The sequence below is a fragment of the Phyllobates terribilis genome, unplaced genomic scaffold (assembly GCF_046119375.1).
Source record: "Phyllobates terribilis strain yellow unplaced genomic scaffold, ASM4611937v1 Scaffold_4__5_contigs__length_816908805, whole genome shotgun sequence".
In the NCBI taxonomy this organism is placed as follows: domain Eukaryota; kingdom Metazoa; phylum Chordata; class Amphibia; order Anura; family Dendrobatidae; genus Phyllobates; species Phyllobates terribilis.
Window position 1 is genome coordinate 427,430,594 of NW_027362764.1, and position 23,809 is coordinate 427,454,402.

The following is a 23,809-nucleotide window of genomic DNA, read 5'->3' on the forward strand; positions in this document are numbered from 1 at the left end:
CCGCGGGCAGCACTGCAGTGCTAATATAGCAACTGAGGTCAGTGGGCCCCTGCGTTGTGCAGGGCCCCGGCACTTGCCCGGGTGCGCTGGGTGGTGACACCGGCCCTGACTGTGCTCCCTGACCTCCTGGGCATGCGCAAAGCGCCGCTCACATAGAGCGCGCTTTGCTTCCTCTTGGCCCGTCTCTCTGTGCTCTGCACTGCATGGTTCTATTACGCAGGTGCCTGAAAGTGACAGTTACTCCCCGTCGCCCGCGCAATAGAACCCTGTGGCGCAGAACTCAGAGACGGGGCCTGGATGAAGCAAAGAGAGTTCTATGTGAGCGGCGCTTTTCGCATGCCCGGGAGGTCACAGAGTCTGTCACCGGCCCTGTGACATGCAGGGGAGGGGGGGGAAATGATAATTAAGCATATAGGCCCCCAGACGACAAACCTGTACACCATAGAATCGATTAAAGCGCTTTTCTCTGCAATCAAACCTCTACTATGGGCCATACAGATATGTATAGATTTACTTTTCTATACCCTGTATGCCCAGAGTAGAGGTCTGATAACTCCAAAGTGGTGACAGATTCCCTTTAAAGAAAACTAAAATATTTAAAGGTGCTGTACAGCTTAACAAGTGATTCACACAGCATGTGATGAGGCTATACTTTTATCTATTTCTATTTGTCTAATAATGTGTTGTAAAATATGAATGATCTACGTGTTTCGAATATTATTTATGGATATGGCACCACCAACTTTATTGATCAATTAAAAAATATACACAAGGGAAAATAGTTTTTTTTTCTCTGTATTTTTCAAAATTTGTAACCCAGTTTTATATATGAAAATGGCACTTGTTTCTACAGTAAAAGTGAACAACTTGTTGAGTTCCAAGTATCAATTTATTTTTTGTTTTCTTGTGGCTATGCTTTGAGCTGTTTTGTAAATAAAACCGTTTTTGAATTATGAAACTAATTTGTTCTTTCGGATTCCTTTTCTCCATAAAGTTCCGCTAGTTTTTTAAACTCTGGTCCCCAGTCATCAAGAAAAGTATAGTCCTGGTCAGATGGTGTTCCTAAAGAATCTAGAGAGCTTATGGATCCTTCTTCAGATCTTTGACCCTCATAGGCATATGTCTGTAAAGAGTCATATGGGGGGATACTTGGGTCGTGGTCTGCTTCAGCCAACTTTTGATTGAGAAATTCCTGAACATTAATTGTTTCAACAGAAGATTGATCATGATGTCTTGGTGTACACATTACTTCTGGTCTAACATCTCTTCTGTATTTCAAATCCTCTGCTGCAGATGGATTTCGAAGAGCTGAAATATCAAAAGCTTCAGTGTCTTCTTCCCCTCCTCCTTCATCATCATATGTTACTACATTTTCACGCACATCTTCTTCAGAAATTATTAGAGGCTCTTTTTTCCCTCGCCTAAGAGTTATAAAAAGAACAACAATAGCTGTAAAAAAAGAGAGGGAAACATATTAGTGACCTATGATAACAAATAGCAAGACCAGAAAAGTATTATTTTAATTGCAAAGACAAGTAAATGACGTTGCATAAATGCAATCAATATTAAGATTCTGGATAAATAGTGTAGCGCAATGGTCTTTAGCTAAATCACTGCTTAGAAAGTCCAACATACTTTTATTATGTATTTATCAAAGAATTATATGAATCATAATGGTATTTCTTTTAAAAGGTTGGCACGTGTATGACTAAACTAGAGTCCACAATGGTTGATACCCTTTAATGACTTACTGAAAAAATGATAGCAAACAGCTAGCTATAGAGACTACTTAGGTCACATCATCAGGCTCAGTATAACACAAAATCCAAGTGTCACATATTTATACAGAAAAGGACACAGGAATAATGAAATAGATAAGACAAGTGATGTGAAGCAGAAATCTCAATGTGAGACAGGGAGAAACATTTGTGACAGTAAATATTGAAACAATTCATAGATAAGGAGAGTGAAAGTTTTACAGTCCTTTTATTCAGGTCTGGTCCAAGTTTGTGATGCCCCAAAATGGTCTGAGGAGCATATTCCTTTATTGATGTAGAAAGACATAAATCAATGCGACACATTCATTCCTACTTTGAGTGTGTCAACGATTGTCATTAGTTTGTACTCCCAGACTCTTCTGTCTCTCTGGAATTTGAAAATGAATCATATACAGCACTCTGGTAAAGGGTGATGAGGTGCTTTTACTGAGAGCGACCATGTCACCATACTCCAGTGCAGACAGCTCGTACCCACACAGCTAGCAAAGTCCGCTTTACCACCACTGATACATTTGTGAATTCACTATAAATCATAGCAATACAGCAAATTTCTGATAAAGTTCTATGATTGACTGAAATGTCAATTAGGTGTTTGTTACGGACTGTCCCTGATTGTCAATAAATCCACATCTTTTGCAAAGCATCCAATTGAGTGCCGAGTCACTGGGATTTGAAGTTACCTTTCAATACCAGCAATTTCATGTTCAGGATGCTGTGATCAGGGCTACAAAAATGTTTGGCCACACATTTACACTTCACAAATTCTTGCTACTTTGTGTATGTATATCACATAAAATCCGAATAAAATACATTTAATTTTGTGGATTTAATTCTGGAAAAGTTCAGGGGGTATGAATACTTTATGAAAGCACTGTAAGTTGAGCATTGAACTCCCTAATTGCCAGCTGTCTCTAATGTTTTGCACATTGCTCAGGTAGTAATCCAGAGACCATGGAGGTAGTTCAATTTAGATTAATTAAAATGAATTGTCAGGACCATCCACCAACTGTACAGCTTATTCTGTCATTGGTTCCCATATCAAACACAACAGCTTGATCATCACCAGTCCCCCGCCTTAGTTTATTAACCCATTTCACCACTTAAGGAACCCTGGCACCAGAGAGACAGCTAACTATTCAGTTGAGGTCATCGTGGTGACAAATTATTCTGTCCATCCTCCTGATTATAGAATTATCTATAACCACCAACTATTTTACCCTACATATATTTATATATTTCAGGCAGTGTCCATTAGGGTTGCCATATCTGAGATTGATACCCTTTCATATTCTCCAAATTTGGCAATTTTCTTGGAATTACAGAAACAGGTTAAAAACAGCAAACACAAACCTGCTTTAATCACCTCACATATTAATGATAACTATAACTATTTTAAATTTTGATTTGTATGAATCTAGTGTATGAGGTTAGACTACGTAAGAAAACAATTTTTAGAAAACATAGCAGGTTGGTTTATTTTTTCCACTTTATTTTTATATGAGTTAATATTTAATATATATTTTATGTCACATAGAAATTAAATTATTAAAGCTTTAAGATTTGTCTTTTTTTCTTTTCTAGCAAGGCAGAATGTGACAAGATTGCAGTTTCTGTCAAGCTGAAACAAATCATAGAAATCACACAGTACATGTCTATGCCTTGTCAATGTTCATCATAACCTAAAGCAGATGTTTCAGTACGTGACGTTCTCAGTGAGTGTAGCTCTTCACTTTGTCTTTTAGATATGATAAACACAATTTTATGCCATAACTTACAAAACTGTTCTACCTTATTTTACATATAAAGTATGCTGAAGACATTTGTCTAGATCTAAGAATTCAGGTTTAATAAGGTATTTTCTTTGTAGACATTTATGGCATATCTATTAGAAGAATGTGGGTAACTAATGGCAGCCATATCTCTAAGCAAATTGAATAGAAATTAGCTTACAAATTTCTCTTCTAGTTGATGTCTATTGAAGTTATATAAATAGCTGGGCAACCTGAAAGGTCTTCAGTTCTCCTAAACTTACTAAACTTAATAAATAGATAAAATTGTGGATATGTCATAAAAGTCTAAAATGGAAACAATCCAAATAACTTGTCTGATCTACAATCTTTTATTCGTACCCCCAGTTATTCTGAAAGTCAAATGAGAAACCAAGCATACTTTTTTGGTGGTTGCTCTAGCAGGTAGCTGTCTTGGTATTTTCAGAACCAACAATGCTCATTGACAACTCATAGTCCTTAAAGGGACTCTGACAGCACAGATTGACTGTTTGAACCAAGCACAGGTATTCAGCGCTTCACGGTGGCCAATCATTTAAATGCACTTTCCCACCTGCTTGGTTTCCATATATCTCCACACTTCTCTGGCTTTATGAAGCTAGAGCTGTCAATCAATGAAGGGGTGGAGGGAAAACAAGCAGGTGGGAAGATGTATATAAATGATTGGCTCTGGCCATGAAGCACCGAGTGGTGGGACTTAGTTTTAACAGTCATTCTGTGCCGACAGAGACCCTTTAAAAAACATAATGGGATATTATAGTATAAGCAAACTTGAAAATTGTTTTATTCATTCATTTATTATGCTTTTTTTTTTCTAGCACCAACATATTCCACAGCGCTTTACATTCATCTCCATCACTCACTTTGAATATTAGGTCCCACGATCTAAATCCCCTATGATGGAGTATGGAGGGAAACCCACTCATTTAACCTTAGGTCAGGTTGCTATCCTTGGTTGTATTTAAACCAGGTATCTCAGCTTTCCAAGGTGACAGTGCTGTCCACTCACCCATTAGACAATATATGGATCTTTTTCCTGTCCAGTAGTTCCTACCCAAGTCATAGATAAATAAATAATTTTAGATGGTTTTAACAATTCTCTCTATTAAAGATGGTAAAGTATTTCTTCAAATTTTTCATGTTTTAATGAAAGAACTGTCAGTAATTTTTTTTGGTAGGGAAGACATTGATTTTTTCTCTGTATTTCCTTGTAGATAGAACTTTAGTGAAACAAAAATTTGTTGAGTTAATGGACTTGATTATATTTATTTGCTTTTTCACTAAATAGTTTGTTGATTTGTTCTTATATAGCTACTTGAAGTAATGGAAATGTTATCTATTTACATCTGTTTTTTTAAGTTTGAGTCCAGTGCAATAAAATCACATCTTAGTACTGTTCTATGCCTTTCCCACAAAACTGTGAAGAAAGTGTGAGAAGTAATATTTAAAAAGCAAACATTTTCTGTTTATCACATAGTAAAAGGAAATTTTGATCATTAGTAAAGTTTTATTTTATCCCTAGTTGGACTTGATTGTAATAGAGAGTAAATGAACAAAGTAAGGGAATAATCTGACAGTGTGATAAATCCAATAGAAGCTTTCCTGACATAAAGGATCAGAGAATTTGGAACAAATAGGTAGTCAAGATGTTGGTCCGAAGAGTGAGAGAGAAAAGAGATAATGAATCTTTTCAAGTGGATTTTAAAAGCCTTTAGAGATAAACAATTAGGTTTAGAGTTTCAAAGAAATAATGAATTCTTCTGAGAGACTTAAAGGAAAGGGCATCATGGCCTGAAGGTGCACAAAGTAATCCCCTCCAACTACCAGCATCCTTTCTGAGAAAATCTTGAGTATTCCCAAGGTCTTAGCAAGTGAGATAGGATGACCTTGGTTCAGGGTAAAAATGGTCCAAAAAATGTTGCCATAAAATAATGCTGCTTTCATTAACCTTAACCATTAACTTGATCTTTATGGCTAAAGTAACCTGAGACACATTTAAATGCAGCAACCTCCCACATAATCCTCATCTTTACAACAATTTTTCTTATTGCGTTCACCTTTCCTCAAACTACACAAAGTCCATTCACTATTTTCCACATATGCTTTATGTGCAGTATATTTTAACTAAAAGACTGCACCCCAATTTCAATCACCAGAAAACAGAAAAAAAAATTGTAGCTAAAATATCTCTGATTATCCAAAAAAGTAGAATAATCAATGTCATTTTGACTGCAATGAATATGAAAAAGTTAATAATATTCCTATGAGGTGGAACGTATTTCCTTGGATATGTTCAATCAAATAAGCAGCTATAAGCAGACGGTGAAAATGTTTAACTTTCAGTCCCATTGTAACACATATTGTGCACAAACTGCTGTTTTTATTGTACTTACTAATTGCTGAAATCTCCTGCTAACAACGCTGTTTTGATCACCATCTGCACTATGTGACTCGCATTGTGACTAGCCAGATCACACAGTTTTTTGTGTTGCCCAGAAATCACTTTTTCACTCTATACCTGTAAGACCCTCAAAGTTGGACGGATAGGAATGTATTGAGAAAATGAGATCTGTGTCATCTGGCTAGATTGGATATATCTGGAGTGAAGGAGGGGGGGCATTTTCCCAGGCCACATCAATTAGGGAGATGTCGTCGCGGACTGATGGTCTGAGGGTGCAGAGAGTGAAGGTTTCTCTCAGGTGGTTGCAGTTTGCCGAGCCCCAGAGTTGGATTCGGCCTGGTTCAGCTCAGAAATGGTGTAAAATTCTGTCTCCCAGAATTCAACTGAACTCTTGTCTTTTGGACATGAGTACAATTGAAGCCCTGACTGCCGGAACTTCAGGGTCAGGGTGATGTCAGCAGAGTGATTAGGTCAGCTGATCATGCTGCAGACATCACTCCAGTGCTGCAGAGGACATGTTCTGCAGCAAGAGGAGTATGACAAAAGAAAGTAAAGGCAGAAGGTTGGAAGGTAGAATATATAAGAATACAGTATTAGCAAGGGGGCTGGGACTGTGTGAGGAAACAGGAGACAGCATGAGCGGGTGATAGTGGGAACGTGTTTGGAGATAGTATAGATAGTATAGCATATGATGAAATGAAACATGGGTAAAAATTCCAAGTGAGGTAAAACGTAGAGAAAAACATAATTCTGCCATTGTTTTCTTGGGCTTAATTAACCACACGATTCTTCAGGTCAATACAATTGCGACATTACCAAATTTTTATATATTTTTTTCGATTTTAGTGGCTTAAAAATTGCACAACTTTATAAAAAATAAGTTTGTTCTGAAATTTTCAGAGACTCATAGCGTCTTTATTTTTCCATCAATGGGGCAGTATGAAGGCTTGTTTTTTGATATGTCAAACTGCAGTTTGTATTGGTTTAATTCTTATTACAGATTACAAAGCACTGTGATATCTTGGCACAAAATAATAGTTTAACACCTTACATCAACACATCAGTAAATGCTGTGTGCAAAATTCATAGAAATAAAGTAGCTGGAAACTCCATCTTATAACTAAAACCAAATAGTCGAAACAGGTCAACAATTATCGTTTACTTTACTATACTGTCATGCCTTAATTTTTAATGGATTCCTGTATAAAATCAAGACATTTTAATCAGAGTTTCTAGCTACATTTCCGATGGATATGGTTTTCCAGCACTAGATAATGCCTGCTTGAACTTGAAGTGCTTTATATGACATGTGGAGGTGGAATATCTGAACTGGCAACCTGACTTTTTTATGTTGCCTGCTTGATATGAATTTCGTAATATCAAACATAATTATTTTTATATTTTTCTAATTTATTTTTTTATTTTTAACCAAGGCAAGTGATTGAATTTTTCTGTGTGCTTTATATATTTTATCTATTTTTAAAACTTTTTAACTTTCCATTTTACATTTTAACAATAGGGAAGAGAAAAATTCTGGCATTGATACCACACCCAGAGTCCAAGGAAGGCAGAACCAGACAAAAAATTTTTGGACAAAATTATTAAATGGAGAAAACTGAAAAAGCTACACTTACCAATGGAATATCAATAAAGAGTAACTTATATTCAGTCATGGGATTACAAGGAGTGATATCAGGAAAATGAGTATAAAAATATATTTTTTTCCTAGAATATCTCATCTATATACACATTTATATATATTTTGTATTTATTTTTTAGACATAAAGAAACAAGTTCAATAATAAATTAGGCACCTCTACTTTTAATTATTAGGAGACTCTATTCTTACATTACTGGTGTCAACAGACATGACATGGAAGGTCCCATATTTCAATTATGATAAGATGATCTTTATCACTATGTAGTATAAGATAAAAATGACTTTTTAAATGTGAGGTGTTATAATTGTCATGGGCTCTTTAATGAAAATCTAGTGAGAAAAAAATAAACTGCTTATGCTTTAAAATTATGCAATATTGAAAAAAATCAATTTCATTAGGTCTATTTATGCATTGAAGGAATATCTTTAATGATGAATATATTATTAATCATTACATTATGAGTGATTGAATCAAAACAATAACTGTCACCGCGATCCAGATGTTACCATCTTAATTAACAAATGTGCAACCTAAGTTTTATGTGCGCAAATATGTTTTTGAACATATGGTAATTCCAATTTGAAACTAAAAGCCCTTACTAAATACATTTAGTGTTATTAATTGAGTTAATGCTCACCAAGTAGAATGACAACACAAAGCAGAATTGCAATTAAGGCTCCAGTACTGAGTCCCGCGGATGATAGAAAAGCTTCAGCGTGGCAAGTCCGTACTCGTCCATCTCTTTCGCAGGCACATACTCTAATGGTGAGGGTGCCGGTGCTGCTTAAAGATGGACTTCCACCATCGGCAACAACAATAGGAAGGTAGTAAATATCTTGAGACGTTCTACTAAACTTTCTCCGTCTTGTTAAAATACTTGCTGTATTATCTAATGATAAAATAATATTATTAATACTTAATATATTATCAAGGTTTTATTGACCATACAGGATGTATAGTTTTAATATGCTACTGTATGAAGACCAAAGGCCCTTATATACATTAGATGAAAGTTAACTGAACCTTAGAAGGCTCGGACATCTTGAATTTCAATGCCAGCAACTTTCTCCTTTCTATGCAGTTGAAACACAAGAACGCTCAGCTGAGCCGAGCATTCATGTATATGGAGGAGAAATGAATTACATATACAACTTTTATCGTAACATGGTGCGTTAAATTGTCAAATAAAATAACAAACGTATTCTATTTCCCTCCTAAAAATCGCATATAAAAATTTTTTGAGGCATTTTAGAATATTTAACCAAAACCACAGTACAATATAAACATTTCACAATGAGTAAAATGCAACATAGTCAAAATTAATGAACAAACGTCGGCCTTCATATCATATATACTCGTTGTTCCTCGGGTTTTTTTCATAGTCAAAATTAGTTACCTTCATTGTTTCGTAATGTAAAGTTTGGGTTCTGTGCTTGATTTTCTTGCAGAGAAAAATAAAAACCTTGCCCATTTCCTGTGTCATCTTTATCAATGACTGTCAGAGTATGAATAACCTAGTAAAAAGAAATATGTGTCAATGATAAATGAAATATATGGCAAAAAGTATGTGACATCTGATTATTACAACTTTAAGAGGTTATAGTACATCACTGAATTTGTGCCAAAAGAGCTGCTCATGTTGGGCAAAGTCATATTCACTAATGACATTCCAAATTCAAATTAATAAAGGTGTTTTAAAGGTTGCTTAGATACTTGTCAAACCTTTATGGACCGTGCTTTGTGCATAAGGGCACTGTTATACAGGGGAGAAATTTCCCCAAACTGCTGTAAGCATATAACTCTTTAAAATGTCCAATTCCAAATATTACAGTAGGCATTAAAGATGAGTGGGTCTTTTGAAATACGAATTTGCAGAATTTCCAAATTTTCCCCCCAAATTGATTTGCAATGAATAAATTAGCTTGAATCTCAATATTGGAAAGCAACCTATTTCCTCAAAAAACGTATTTCCATGAAAAAATGTGTGGGGGAGGAGAGACCGAGAACCCTGTTGACCTTAAGATCTTACACTCTATAGGAGAGAGACAGGACCTAGCTACAGAAGATTGAGAGAGAAAGGACCCTGCTGATCATAGGTGCTTACAATCTACAGGAAAGAGAGAGCAAGATAACTTTGCTGACCATTAGAGCTCACACTCTACAGTCAAGAGAGAGTGAGAGAGATTGAGAGAGAGAGAAAGGACCATGCTGACCATAAGAGCTTACATTTTACAGAAGACAGAGACATACTCAGTGACTCAGAAGATTGAAAATGACTTTTTCATACAAACTTTATGGCTCCACTGGGAACAGGGTAACATTTAAAGTCACTAACTAATTTTGTTTGAACCATAGAACTACTTATATTTGTCTATGGATATTTTATAGCTACGTGCACATGTTTTTAATTAGTGTGGCTGATACATCAATGTAATAACTAAGAGGAGTGCCTACATACTTTTGTCAGGTAGAGTACCTCTAAAAACATTTACATTTTTATTTTCTAAATTAAACTGTAGACATACCAGCATATATGAGGAACAATGAAAAAGTCATTGTAGTATGCATTAGAGCATGAGTGAAGGGCAGAGGAGGATACAAAACTGTAACCATCCATTAGCTGAATAATACACAGACATGTACAGTACATCAAACAAAGCAGGTATTGAAAATAAAAAAAATAATTCAATTACTTAGTACAATTTTAACTAGAGATGAGCAGATCTTTTGCAATTCAAGTTTGCCTCCTATGCCAAATTTCCTTCAAAAAATCAATTTGAGTTTAATAAGTTTGCGTAAATCACATGAATAAAAAGCCTCTAATTTCCTGGAAAATATGTGTACAAACAAAGTGAATTCTCCTTGTAGTCATTGAACATGTTTTGGGCTCTGTAATCAAAGTTCAGCCTTTTTAATGTCCAAATAACTTCCACATATCTGGTTAGGAAACACAGATGGCAACCAGTGGAATTTTCAAGAATATTTCACATAACTTTTTAGGCTATCTAAATTGTATAAACAATCTAAAAATTATCACTTTTGGAGGTGCAGATGCATACATTGCTGGTGCTGAGTGCAACAATTATCCCTTCTTGGGGGATATAAATAACTTTGCAATTTGTTAAAATGAAGAAGCAATAGTTTGTCTATAAGCCATCCAAAAAATATCCCTTTAATAGAGAAGCAAAAGAGGTGTACTGTACTGTTTTGAATGTGAAGAAGTAATGGCCTCTCAACCTGAAGTGAAAAAATATCCTTTTTTTGTGGTCTGCACCTGGTTTGCTAATCACAAAATCTTTAGGCAAATATAAAGGTTTTTTATCAAGCTGGAGACAAAACAATCGCACTATTTTGAACGTGAAGAAGTTCTGACTTGATGTCATCAAATCTTTTAAAAAATTAGTCCTATTTTCAGAAATGTTTCCTTAGGGTACAAAAACATGAGAGTAAGTTTCCCAGCATCAGCAGTATAGTCAAGCACTATGAAACACAAAATGCAGTCAGGGGTTGTATGGCTGGTGTGGTTGTGTAGTGGCTACGGCAGGGTCTGAACGGTAGAGAGTTTAGATGAGGTACACAATGAGATGTCTGATAGTTCAGGACCAGCAACAGCAGCCCTGGCAGTGAAAGTACAGCCAAGCACTAGAAAATGCAATGGACAGATATAGGAGATATGTGGTTTGCATGGCTGTGCAGTGGCTGTGGCAGGAGCAGCATGGTAAAATGTTACGATGGGACAGGCAAGGACATGCTTGGCAGTTTAGGGTTTAATTTTAGTAAGTCAGCACTGATCCATGCCTAATTCATTTTAAAAATGTTTGATTTTACTCATTTGTGGCAGATAACATGGTCGAGTTTTGTGTGACAAATCCATTGACTGCATTGAATACCCCCTCTGACATGACACTGGAGGCTGGCCATGACATTATTCCCATAGCAAACTGGGCCAGTTCTTGCCACTGGTTCAATTTGTTGATAGATAAATCCTTGGGATAGGGGCCCAGGGTATTTACATTGATTTGGATTAGGATTTTGGCAATATCACTAAGTAATAAAATGATAAACCTTCCAGATATACAGTACAAATTAAAAGGGAAAGTTCTCATTTCTTCTGGCTTTACCAGAATTCTTTGGTATGCTAAGGAATGATGTTTTTAATTTCTTCCAATGATTGCATCCAATGTTCAGGTGTTTATAAACTTACAATCCAATCATAAAGTGCTTTCTGCATTAGGACAGATTCAGATGACCATGAAAATGCCTGGGGAAGTTAAGTCTGCAAATTGCGGACAAGTTCAGGAGCTGCCTGTTTTTTAGATGCACTAGTCTGTTAAGTAATTCATACTAGAGTAGTGCAATTTTTTTCACTCAAATCATCAGTCCGTGTGGAAAATTGGCCATGTGCGCTGACACATTGTCTATAATGGGTGTGGGTGTGTTCTCTGTATGCACATACAGACTATATACAGAACAGACCAAAAGTTTGGACACACCTTCTCATTTAAAGATTTTTCTGTATTTTCATGACTTTGAAAATTGTACATTCACACTGAAGGCATCAAAACTATGAATTAACACATGTGGAATTATATACTTAACAAAAAAATGTGAAGCAACTGAAAATATGTCTTATATTCTAGGTTATTCAAAGTAGCCACCTTTTGCTTTAATGACTGCTTTGCAGACTCTTGGCATTCTCTTGATGAGCTGCAAGAGGTAGTCACCGGAAATGGTTTTCACTTCACAGGTGTGCCCTGTCAGGTTTAATAAGTGGGATTTCTTGCCTTATAAATGGGGTTGGGACCATCAGTTGTTTTGTGCAGAAGTCAGGTGGATACACAGCTGATAGTCCTACTGAATAGACTGTTAGAATTTGTATTATGGCAAGAAAAAAGCAGCTAAGTAAAGAATAATGAGTGGCCATCATTACTTTAAGAAATGAAGGTCAGTCAGTCCGAAAAATTGGGCAAACTTTGAACGTGTCCCCAAGTGCAGTTGTAAAAACCATCAAGCGCTACAAAGAAACTGGCTCACATGAGGACCGCCCCAGGAAAGGAAGACCAAGAGTCACCTCTGCTTCTGAGGATAAGTTTATCCGAATCACCAGCCTCAGAAATTGCAGGTTAACAGCAGCTCAGATTAGAGACCAGGTCATTGCCACACAGAGTTCTAGCAACAGACACAAATCTACAACAACTGTAAAGAGGAGACTTTGTGCACCAGGCCTTCATGGTAAAATAGCTGATAGGAAACCATTGCAAAGGACAGGCAACAAGCAGAAGAGACTTGTTTGGGCTAAAGAACACAAGGAATGGACATTAGACCAGTGGAAATCAGTGCTTTGGTCTGGTGAGTCCAAATTTGAGATCTTTGGTTCCAACCATCATGTCTTTGTGCGGCGCAGAAAAGGTGAACGGATGGACTCTACATGCCTGGTTCCCACTGTGAAGCATGGAAGAGGAGGTGTGATGGTGTGGGGGTGCTTTGCTGGTGACACTGTTGGGCATTTATTCAAAATTGAAGGCATACTGAACCAGCATGGCTACCACAGCATCTTGCAGCGGCATGCTATTCCATCCGGTTTGCGCTTAGTTGGACCATCATTTATTTTTCAACAGGACAATGACCCCAAACACACCTCCAGGCTGTGTAAGGGCTATTTGACCAAGAAGGAGAGTGATGGGGTGCTACGCCAGATGACCTGGCCTCCACAGTCACCAGACCTGAACTCAATCGAGATGGTTTGGGGTGAGCTGGACCGCAGAGTGAAGGCAAAAGGGCCAACAAGTGCTAAGCATCTCTGGGAACTCCTTCAAGATTGTTGGAAGGCCATTTCCAGTGAGTACCTCTTGAAGCTCATCAAGAGAATGCCAAGAGTGTGCAATGCAGTCATCAAAGCAGAAGGTGGCTACTTTGAAGAACCTAGAATATAAGACATATTTTACGTTGTTTCACACTTTTTTGTCAAGTATATAATTCCACATGTGTTAATTCATAGTTTTGATGCCTTCAGTGTGAATGTACAATTTTCAAAGTCATGAAAATACAGAAAAATCTTTAAATGAGAAGGTGTGTCCAAACTTTTGGTCTGTTCTGTATATAGTCTGTATGTGCATACAGAGAACACACCCACACCCATTATAAACAATGTGTCCAAACTTTTGGTCTGTACTGTACATCCATATTATATTCTTGTCTGAACAATTTCTTAAGCAATGTGATAAAGTTGGATCACGCTATTGCAGCTGTCTTAGCTGTGATCTTAGGACAGAGAAGAGTTCTCTAAACTTCAATCCTCTTGGCCCCCCAATATATCATGCTTTCAAGATTTCCTTTTTCTAACATCAGTGAGAAAACCTGTATCAATATCTGATGCCTAGAAAATAATTCCATCACCTGTGGAATACTAAGGAATATTGTTGAGCGAACATGCTCGACACTGCTCGTTACTCGCCCGAGCATCACGCTACTCGGGATGTTCGGCGAGCACCGAGCATTTCCGGGTTACTCGGGCGGGAGCTCTTTACAGAGCCAATGAACATGCAGGGATTGCCAGCCAGTCACTGTAATGCTGTAGCTATGTTGGTTGTGGGCATTACAGTGATTGACTGGCCGCACAGCGTCACCTCGAGTATTTAAAATGGGGCGCCGCCAACTTGGACACAGTCGCTCCGGATTAGACAGTGTAGGGACAGCACTGCTGATTTAGGGAGAGATATAAACTGCGAAATAGTTAGTGTAGGGTCTGTAAAGGTTGCCAGAACAAACAAACAGTCCTTTTCAGGACTAATATCCATCCCAGATACCAGGCATGCAGGCTGTATAGGAGACACAGTGGTTATACCAGCAAACGCTGCATTACAATCCTGTGTGTTCCTGTTGCTGAAATTGCTGGACTTAGCACCAGGTGTCGGGGGCCAGGAAAAATCCTTTTTTTTTCATCTAAATCCTCCTTTTTTTTCCTCCTCAACACTGTACAAATACCCATCTTATTAACCTTTTGGTGTGTCCCCCCCCCCAAAAAAAAAGCGTGTCTCTGATTTTTCAGACACAAATATAACTGTTGAAAATAGTCTGGTGTAGGCTAGAGAAACAGAAGTGTTGTTTTGCACTTCCACGGTTCAAACCTTTGTATTATCCATTTTGGGCCATTTGTATAAAAAAAAAAACAGTTTGAGTGTGTCGCTCACTGTTCAGACGCAAATATCTCTATTTAAAAAAGTGTGATATACCCCAGTAAACTATAACTGTGGTTTTGCCATCCCACAGTAAAAAATCTCTATTATTCAGCTTTTGGTAGTTTTTTCCGTGAAGAAAAACAGTAGTGTCTCCTGAATGTTGTGACACAAAAATATATCTGTTGAAAATAGTCATGTGTAGGCCCGACATCCCAGTGTGGTTTCGCAGTTCCACGGGTCAAATCGCTGTACTATCCAGTTTTGGGCCTTTGGTATCTAAAAAAAAAGCAGTTTGAGTGTGTCGCTCACTGTTCAGACGCAAATATCTCTATTTAAAATAGTGTGGTATACCCCAGTAAACAATAACTGTGGTTTTGCCATCCCACGGTAAAAAAACTCTATTATTCAGCTTTTGGTAGTTTTTTCCGTAAAGAAAAACAGTAGTGTCTCCTCACTGTTGTGACACAAAAATATATCTGTTGAAAATAGTCTTGTGTAGGACCGACATCCCAGTGTGGTTTCGCAGTTCCACGGGTCAAATCGCTGTACTATCCAGTTTTGGGCCTTTGGTATCTAAAAAAAAAGCAGTTTGAGTGTGTCGCTCACTGTTCAGCCGCAAATATCTCTATTTAAAAAAGTATGGTATACCCCAGTAAACAATAACTATGGTTTTGCCATCCCACGGTAAAAAATCTCTATTATTCAGCTTTTGGTAGTTTTTTCCGTAAAGAAAAACAGTAGTGTCTCCTGACTGTTGTGACACAAAAATATATCTGTTGAAAATAGTCTTGGGTAGGCCCGACATCCCAGTGTGGTTTCGCAGTTCCACGGGTCAAATCGCTGTACTATCCAGTTTTGGGCCTTTGGTATCTAAAAAAAAAGCAGTTTGAGTGTGTCGCTCACTGTTCAGACGCAAATATCTCTATTTAAAAAAGTGTGGTATACCCCAGTAAACAATAACTGTGGTTTTCCTCTTTCACGGTTGTAATCTACTCTTTATTACCCTTTTTCCATTGATAGTGCAAGTGTAAGCTATTTTACTTCATTTACAATGTGCAAGGTGCGTGGCAAGGGACGTGGAAGTGGACGTTCTGGTGATGGTTCTTACAGAGGACAGGGCCGTGGCCAAGGTGAAAATGTGCCACAACCAACAGCCACATCTTCTCGCTCCCACTTCTTGACCGAATTACTAGGGAAGCACAAAACAACACCAGTATTGAGAACTGATCAGTGTGAACAGGTTATTAATTGGATAGCAGATAATACTTCCAGTTACCTGGGCACCACCACCTCCGGTCTGTCTTCCACACGGTCAACTCTTAGTAGCCGTGAGTCTCGACCGCATACTCCTCCTCACCCTGATGCTCCTTCCTCCCACCATGCCGAGTGTCGTCAGATAGCAAGTGATCCCACACTTGGACACTCTGAAGAGCTGTTCACTGGTCCATTTCCATATTTGGGCCCCTCGCCTGATACGCTTGAAGTGGTGGAAGAGGAGATCCCATGTTGCGATGCCCAAATATTTGAACAGCCACGGCCACAGGAAGTCGACATTGGCAATCTGTCACAAGAGGTGGACGATGACGAGACACAATTGCCAGGAAGTGAGGAGGAGGATCGTGGTGCGCAAGTGGAGGAGGTGGTGGATGATCTAGTAACTGACCCAACGTGGAAGGAGGACATGCAGAGTGAGGCCAGCAGCACACAGGGGGAGGGAGGCAGAGTACCCCAACAGGCAGGAAGAAGCAGTGTGGTTACCGCAGACAGAAGGCAGGCAACCGTTCCCCGTAACACCAACACAAGGGACGTTGCCAGTACAAGCGGTAGGTCTTCCAGAGTCTGGAATTTTTTTAAAGACTCTGCTGATAACCCCAAAAAGGCCATATGTTCCACCTGCCATGCCAGCATCAGCAGGGGTGACAAAACTACCAGCCTGACCACCACCAGCATGATCAGGCACATGGCAGCATAGCACCTGACTTTGTGGGGCGAAACCCAGGGTCCACGACCAGAGTCAGCGGGTGTCACCACTGCTTCTTCCACTGTTGTGCGTGCAATATAACCACCTGTTGTGTGTGCAAGGCAATCCCCTGTCCATACTGCATGTAAAGATGCCCCCTCCTCTCAGTCTTCACTTGTTATGGCAGTTTCTCAAGAAACAGCATCAACGTCCACGTCCACGTCCCACCGCAGCGTTCAATTGTCCATATCCCAGACCTTTGAATGAAAGCGGAAATTCGCAGCTAACGCCCCACAGGCCACAGTCCTAAATTCGCACATTTCACGACTGCTTGCATTGGAAATGCTGCCTTTTAGGCTGGTGGAGACGGAATCCTTCCGCAATCTTATGGCGGAGGCCGTCCCTCGGTACTCGGTCCCCAGTCGACACTATTTTGCCCGGTGTGCCATCCCCGCACTACACCAGCACGTGTCCCAAAGCATCTGCCGTGCCCTCAACAACGCAGTTACTGGGAGAGTCCACCTGACAACGGACACGTGGACAAGTGCTTGTGGCCATGGACGGTACATCTCTCTGACGGCACGCTGGGTAAACATAGTGGAAGCCAGGACCCAGTCGGGCCTTGGGACGGAACACATCCTTCCCACACTGAGGATTGCTGGCCCTATGTCAGTCAGAGTTGTCCCCACAGTGTACAGCTCCGGCGCATCCTCCTCCTCCTCCTCATGTTCAGCCTCCATCTCAGATATCACCACATCAGTTACAAGCTGGAAGCATTGCAGTACTGCCTCCGCCAAGCGGCAACAGGCTGTGCTGAAACTCATAAGCTTAGGTGATAAACCTCAAACTGCTTGTGAGTTGTGGGCAGCTGTGAAAGAGCAGGCAGATCTGTGTCTGAGACCGCTGAACCTACATCCCGGCATGGTCGTGTGTGACAATGGCCGTAACCTGGTGGCGGCTCTGAGGCGAGGTGAGACCACACACGTACCATGCCTGGCTCATGTGCTTAACCTCGTGGTTCAGCGGTTTCTTAAATCGTATCCCGAGTTGCCAGATCTGCTCGTGAAAGTATGCCGCCTGTCAGCTCATTTTCGCAAGTCGGCTACAGCTTCCGCCGCCCTTGCTGTGTTGCAGCAGCATTTGCAGCTTCCGGCTCACCGACTGGTGTGTGATGTCCCCACACGTTGGAACTCTACCCTCCACATGTTGCAAAGGATTTGTGAGCAGAAGAGAGCAGTTGTGAAGTACCAGCTGCAACAGGGCCGTCGATATTCAGGTCAGACTCCACACATAAGACCTCAGGAGTGGACCTGGATGTCTGACATATGTACCATCCTGAAAAACTTTGAGGAGGCCACCAAGATGGTGAGTGGCGATGACACCATCATTAGTGTCAGCATCCCACTTGTCTGTCTTTTGCAACGCTCTCTGCAGAGAATTAAAGAGGAGGCATTGCAACCAGAGTATGATGAGATGGATCAAGAAGCCGTAGCGGGCGATTACTCACAGCCCAGCCTCATCTCATCCCAACGTGCATTGGGGGACAATGAGGGCGAGGAGGAGGAGGAAGAACAGGAGCTGCTATCATGCGTTGTAGAGGGTAGTACCTGTACAAGTGTCATACCGTCGGTTCAGTGTGGGTGGCCTGAGGACAGGGGGGAGGAGGAAGAGGAGGAGGAGGAGGAGAGCATGGTCAGTCATCATCTTGGTGAGGACACGGAAATCTTGCCCGGTACCAGTCTGGCACTCATGGCTGACTTATGTTACGCTGTCTTAACCGTGACCCTCGCGTTGTCAAAATGTTGGGTGACAGTCATTACTGGTTGGTGACACTTGTAGATCCCCGCTACAAGGATAACTTTCACTCTCTTATTCCTGAGGTGGAGAGGTCTACAAAAATGGGGCAATACCAGAAGGCCCTTGCTGCAGAACTCTTAAAAAAATTCCCATCTGAACACGCTAGCGGCAGAGGTCACAGTTCGTTGCCCAACCAAGGCGTACAGGCGAGAGAGATGCAACTCCAATCCAGCAGAGGCAGGGGAACACTGTCAACGTTCTGGGACAGTTTTCTGACACCCGCCCAGCTAACAGGCCCTGAGGCGCGGGGTACTCTCACAAGGAGTGGAAAGTTTCAAAAGATGGTGAGGGAGTACCTTGCCGATCGTACAAGCGTCCTCCGTGATTCCTCTGTGCCTTTTAATTATTGGGTATCCAAGCTGGACACTTGGAATGAACTCGCTCTGTACGCCTTGGAGGTCCTGGCCTGCCTTGCCGCTAGCGTGTTATCGGAGCGTATTTTTAGTGCCGCTGGGGGAATTATAACTGATAAGCGCACTCGCCTGTCAACTGACAATGCTGACAAGCTGACCCTTATCAAAATGAACAAGGGCTGGATTGGGCCAGACTTCTCATCACCACCAAATGACAGCAGAGTAACATAAAGTCAAATCCACTGTGTTATTTCGGGAGGTGTATTCACATGCACCGCTTCACACCCACACATGGGTATATGCTTCCTCGTTTCGGCTGTTTAATCTTCTTCTCCTTAAAATCAGCCTCCACCACCACTATACCACCAGGGTGCCAGCATTGCAAGTTCCACCGTCCTTATTTTTGGCAGCTTTTGCTTGCAAGGCATAAGCAAATACTATGGGACACCCACTCCCCAATAATGGGACTTATGTTTGTAATATGCTGTACTGCATGGCTCTTGTAAGGGCCATTGCAATTTGCTCCATCCTAATTTTTGGCAGCTTTTGCTGGGAAAGCATAAGCAAATACTATGGGACACCCACTCCCCAATTATGGGACTTATGTTTGTAATATGCTGTACTGCATGGCTCTTGTAAGGGGCATTGCAAGTTGCTCCATCCTAATTTTTGGCAGCTTTTGCTTGGAAAGCATAAGCAAATACTATGGGACACCCACTCCCCAATAATGGGACTTATGTTTGTAATATGCTGTACTGCATGGCTCTTGTATGGGGCATTGCAAGTTGCTCCGTCCTTATTTTTGGCAGCTTTTGCTTGGAAAGCATAAGCAAATACCATGGGACACCCACTCCCCAATAATGGGACTTATGTTTGTAATATGCTGTACTGCATGTGACGCGCCCCCTGGGCCATGTGTATACGTGTGTGGGATACCCTGTGCCGGGACTCTGTGGTCTGTAGTCTCCGTGGCGGTGACCCGGTCCCGTGGCTCAGGCTGGTCAAACCAGTGGCAGTCTTTCTTAGGTTTTGAGGTTAATTGTCCGACTGCGCCACCCGTGGATTGCGGTCAGGGAGTACCACCGCTGCAAGGCAGATCGCTGAGGCTGGTGTTGTGTGCGCAGCATAGAATGGGATAACTCCCCTCGGGAGGAGTATAGCCTCAGGGCAGTGAGTGTGGATGATGTGGGTGATGGTGCACGAGCGCAGCAGGAATGACTCAGAGTCTTTGCAGTGCAGTTCAGGGTCTTTCCTGATGATTATAAGGTAGACCCTCCCGGGAGTACTGGCTAGCATAAGAGGCCGGGTCAGTCTGTGAGCAAGCAGGAGTTCCCCTGGCCAGGTGGAGCTGTAGGCCTCCCCGTCTGTCTGCACTCTTCCTGCCTACCTTGCTGTAAGCGGGTAGAAGTAGCCCACGTCCCTGAGTGTACCGTGTAGTGCTCACCCGTATGGCTGGTGACTTGGGGCCTTCTGTTAGCCTCCGCTCCACGACGGCGGTGCTGGTCCCTTGCTTGTGACTGAGCCTCCGGGCTTCTATGGCCAGAGGACCTGAAATCCCCTGCCGGCTGGTTTCTGCTGCTGGATATATAAGTCCTCACAGCTTCAGACTCCTGTGTCCGGTTCCTATTGTCTTCTGCCAGGGCGAGCTCTGCTCAGCTTCCAGCCCCTGGTCTTTAGCTCCTAGCTCCTACAGAGCTCCTTGCTGTTACTTTCCCTTGCTCTCACTCTGACTCTGCCTGTTCTCTGACTCACTCAACCCCGCCCCAGATCCAGTTTAAAAGGGCAGAATTCTCCCCTCCCAGGATTGGGGCAGGAGGATGTTGCATGTTTAAGGGATCCTGACCAGGAAACCTCCCACTTGCTCTCCGACGTAATATCTCTATTACTGTGGTGACCAGACCCCTGGGGTGCCACACATGGCTCTTGTAAGGGGCATTGCAGTTCCTCATAATTTTTGGAAAGCCTTCCATTCACTGCTTAGGCCGACAGTGCACGGGAGACCCAGTGGCTATAAATGGAAAAAAAGGTTTAGTTAACGCCCTCTGACCTCCATGTCATTTCCAAGGGGCATTGGAGAGGCTCGAAATTTTTGGTAGGCATTGCACTCACTGTATGCCCTATAACTGTGTAGCCGAACCGCTCCTTTTGTAACAGAAACATATCCTACAAGACATATCTGGTTGACTGGCCTGATATTGATGTGAATGGTCCCTGTTCCTCCTGCTCTTTCTCCTTTGCCACTACCTCATTCATCATTTATCACCTGAAGCTTTGTTTGAACGGGAGTCATAGAACTTGGATAGTAGCAGGAAAACATCCAACAATCCTCGGAGGAGGTAGGATATGCGCCAAATTGCTGACCACCTCAGGCCTAGCCGCTACTACATACATGCGCTTGCATTACAACAAAACAAAGCAGATGCTAACTTCTATCATCCTCATCATGCTCCTCACCTTGGCACTCTCAACTCCCCTGATGGAGAAGCCAGGGCCCACCGGAGGAGTCTGATAGTCCGGTGGGCTCGGCCAATGCTGCCCTAAAGCAGGCCAGGCTAAGAAAAGTGTGGAAAAGGTTACCGGGACAAATAGGGGTGGCTGGGGACCAAGTATGGACACCCGGCCACCCCCTGGAGGCTGGGGAGCAAGCGGGGACACCCGGCCACCAGGCGGCTGGTGACTGAGTATGGATACCAGGCTGCCGACACAGCCATGGCGTGGTGGCCAGATTCCGCCTCCACATGCCTAAAAGGCCCAATTTAAAGTGCAAGCAAGCAGTATGGTATTGCATCCTGGGGGTGGGTGGGAGGCAGGCTGCATACTTGCGCTTGCATTGCAAGGAATGGGGGAGGTACAATTGAACACTGCCCTGGGACAAGGACTTGAATGGGGATAGTTGCAAGTCTGCAATGACAGGTCCAAGGTGGGAGGCATCTTCGCATGTACCATGAACAGGGGTTTGGCATGCACACACTACAGCGGAATAGGCTCTCCTTCACACTAAATGCACTGGGGAAGGCACAGGTAATGTTTGGGTATACGCGCTTAATCTTATGTATAAGGCACACCAGGACAAATATGGGCGGCTGGGGACTGAGTATGGATACCTCGCTGCCGAAGCAGCCATGAGGTAGTGGCCAGCTTCGGCCTCCTCCAAACTAAAAGGCCCCATTTCAAGTGCAAGCTAGCAGTATGGAATTGCAGTCTGGGGGTGGGTGGGTGGCAGGCTGCACACTTACACTTGCATTAAAAGAAAACATAGCAGATGCTAACTTCTGTCATCATCATCATGCTCCTCACCTTGGCACTCTCAACTCCACTGATGGAGAAGTCAGGGCCCACCGGAGGAGTCTGGTTCTCTGGTGGGCTCATCCAATGCTGCCTAAAGCAGGCCGGGCTAAGAAAAGTGTGTGGGGGGATGTTCCAAGGAGAAATAGGGGCGGCTGGGGACCGTTTATGGACACCCGGCTGCCCCCAGGCGGCTGGGGACCGTGTGTGGACACCCGGCCACGGGGCGGCTGGGGACCGAGTATGGACACCCGGCCGCCGGGCGGCTGGGGACTGAGTATGGATTCCAGGCCGCCAACACAGCCATGACGTGGTGGCCAGATTCCGCCTCCACATGCCTAAAAGGCCCAATTTCAAGTTCAAGCAAGCAAGCAGTATGGTTTTGCAGCCTGGGGGTTGGTGGGTGGCAGGCTGCATACTTGAGCTTGTATTGCAAGGAATGGGGGAGGTACAATTGAACACTGCCCTGGGACTAGAACTTGCCTGGGGATAGTTGCAAGCCTGCATCTTCTGATGCGGTAAGGATCACTTATGATGGGCACACTTTTAGACAGTGACCTGGGAGTCAGAGATGCTTCCAGGGGTCTTCCCCATGCTGTTCCCTTGTCTTTTCAGCACTTTATGCATGTGTCACACAGCACATGGCCAGATAAGGTTGTAAAATGTTAAAATGACATTTCACGGTGAATGCATTTGTCATAGTTGAAAGCAATCCAAAAGTGCAAAAACGCATAAAAAATGCTACTTGTGAACATATCCGAAGGTGTGGAGGAGTATTTTTGTTTTTGGTCATTTATTTTAACTTATACGCAAGTCTTTACCCTGGAAAGGATGTTCCTTAACATATTTCACAGGAAAAAAGTTTCACTTTCGTTTTTGAACGTTTTATTGTGAGCCTGTAAAAGTGGCTTAATACCTCTGACCACGTTGTTGACAGCAGTGACCTGGGGGTCAGAAATGCTTCCTGGGGCGATCCCCATGCTGTCCTCATGTCATTTGAGCACTGTCACTGTCATTTTTGGCACTTGTTAGGCTTTTAAAAGACTGCCGGGGGTGCCACCGCAAAAATGCTCGAGTCTCCCATAGACTAACATTGGGCTCGTTGCTCGAGTCGAGCACCCGAGTATCACGACGAGCTCGGCCCGAGCTTCGAGCACCCGAGCATTTTAGTGCTCACTCAACACTACTAAGGAACTAATGAAAACATGAATTGGTGGAGGGTCATGAGGACTGGAGTTTGGGAAACAGGCTCTTAACCCGTTCTCATTTGAGGTCCTTTTCTGCAAGACGATTTGTAATTTCAAACTACTCTACTCAAATTAATTTGTAATGTGCTACAGTAAAAAAAAATTGAAGAGGGGTGAAAATAAAAAAACAATTCAACCACTAGTTTTTGTGTTTCATTTTTAAAGCATTCAATGTTTCTTAAAATGACAAGCCAACATTCTTCTGCCGATCATTATGATTACTGCAAAACCAAACTTATTGACTCATTTTTTTATATTTTAATAACAGCTCCACTAAATAGACCCCAAGAACATATTAATTC

The 23,809-nt window shown here is 41.9% G+C and overlaps 1 protein-coding gene across 2 annotated transcripts in view; it reads right to left on the reverse strand.

Moving 5' to 3' along the window:
* Positions 1 to 598: 598 nt before the first annotated feature.
* CDH18 (cadherin 18) overlaps positions 599 to 23,809 on the reverse strand; it is a 1,254,587-nt gene continuing 1,231,376 nt past the window's right edge. For both annotated transcript variants that reach the window (XM_073678632.1, XM_073678633.1), the window contains exons 10-12: positions 9,024 to 9,141; positions 8,265 to 8,516; positions 599 to 1,449 (exon numbers count right to left, since the gene is read on the reverse strand). In XM_073678632.1, the coding sequence (XP_073534733.1) occupies positions 959 to 1,449; positions 8,265 to 8,516; positions 9,024 to 9,141 (861 nt within the window). In that variant the 3' untranslated portion in view covers positions 599 to 958. The remainder of the gene's footprint in view (positions 1,450 to 8,264; positions 8,517 to 9,023; positions 9,142 to 23,809) is intronic.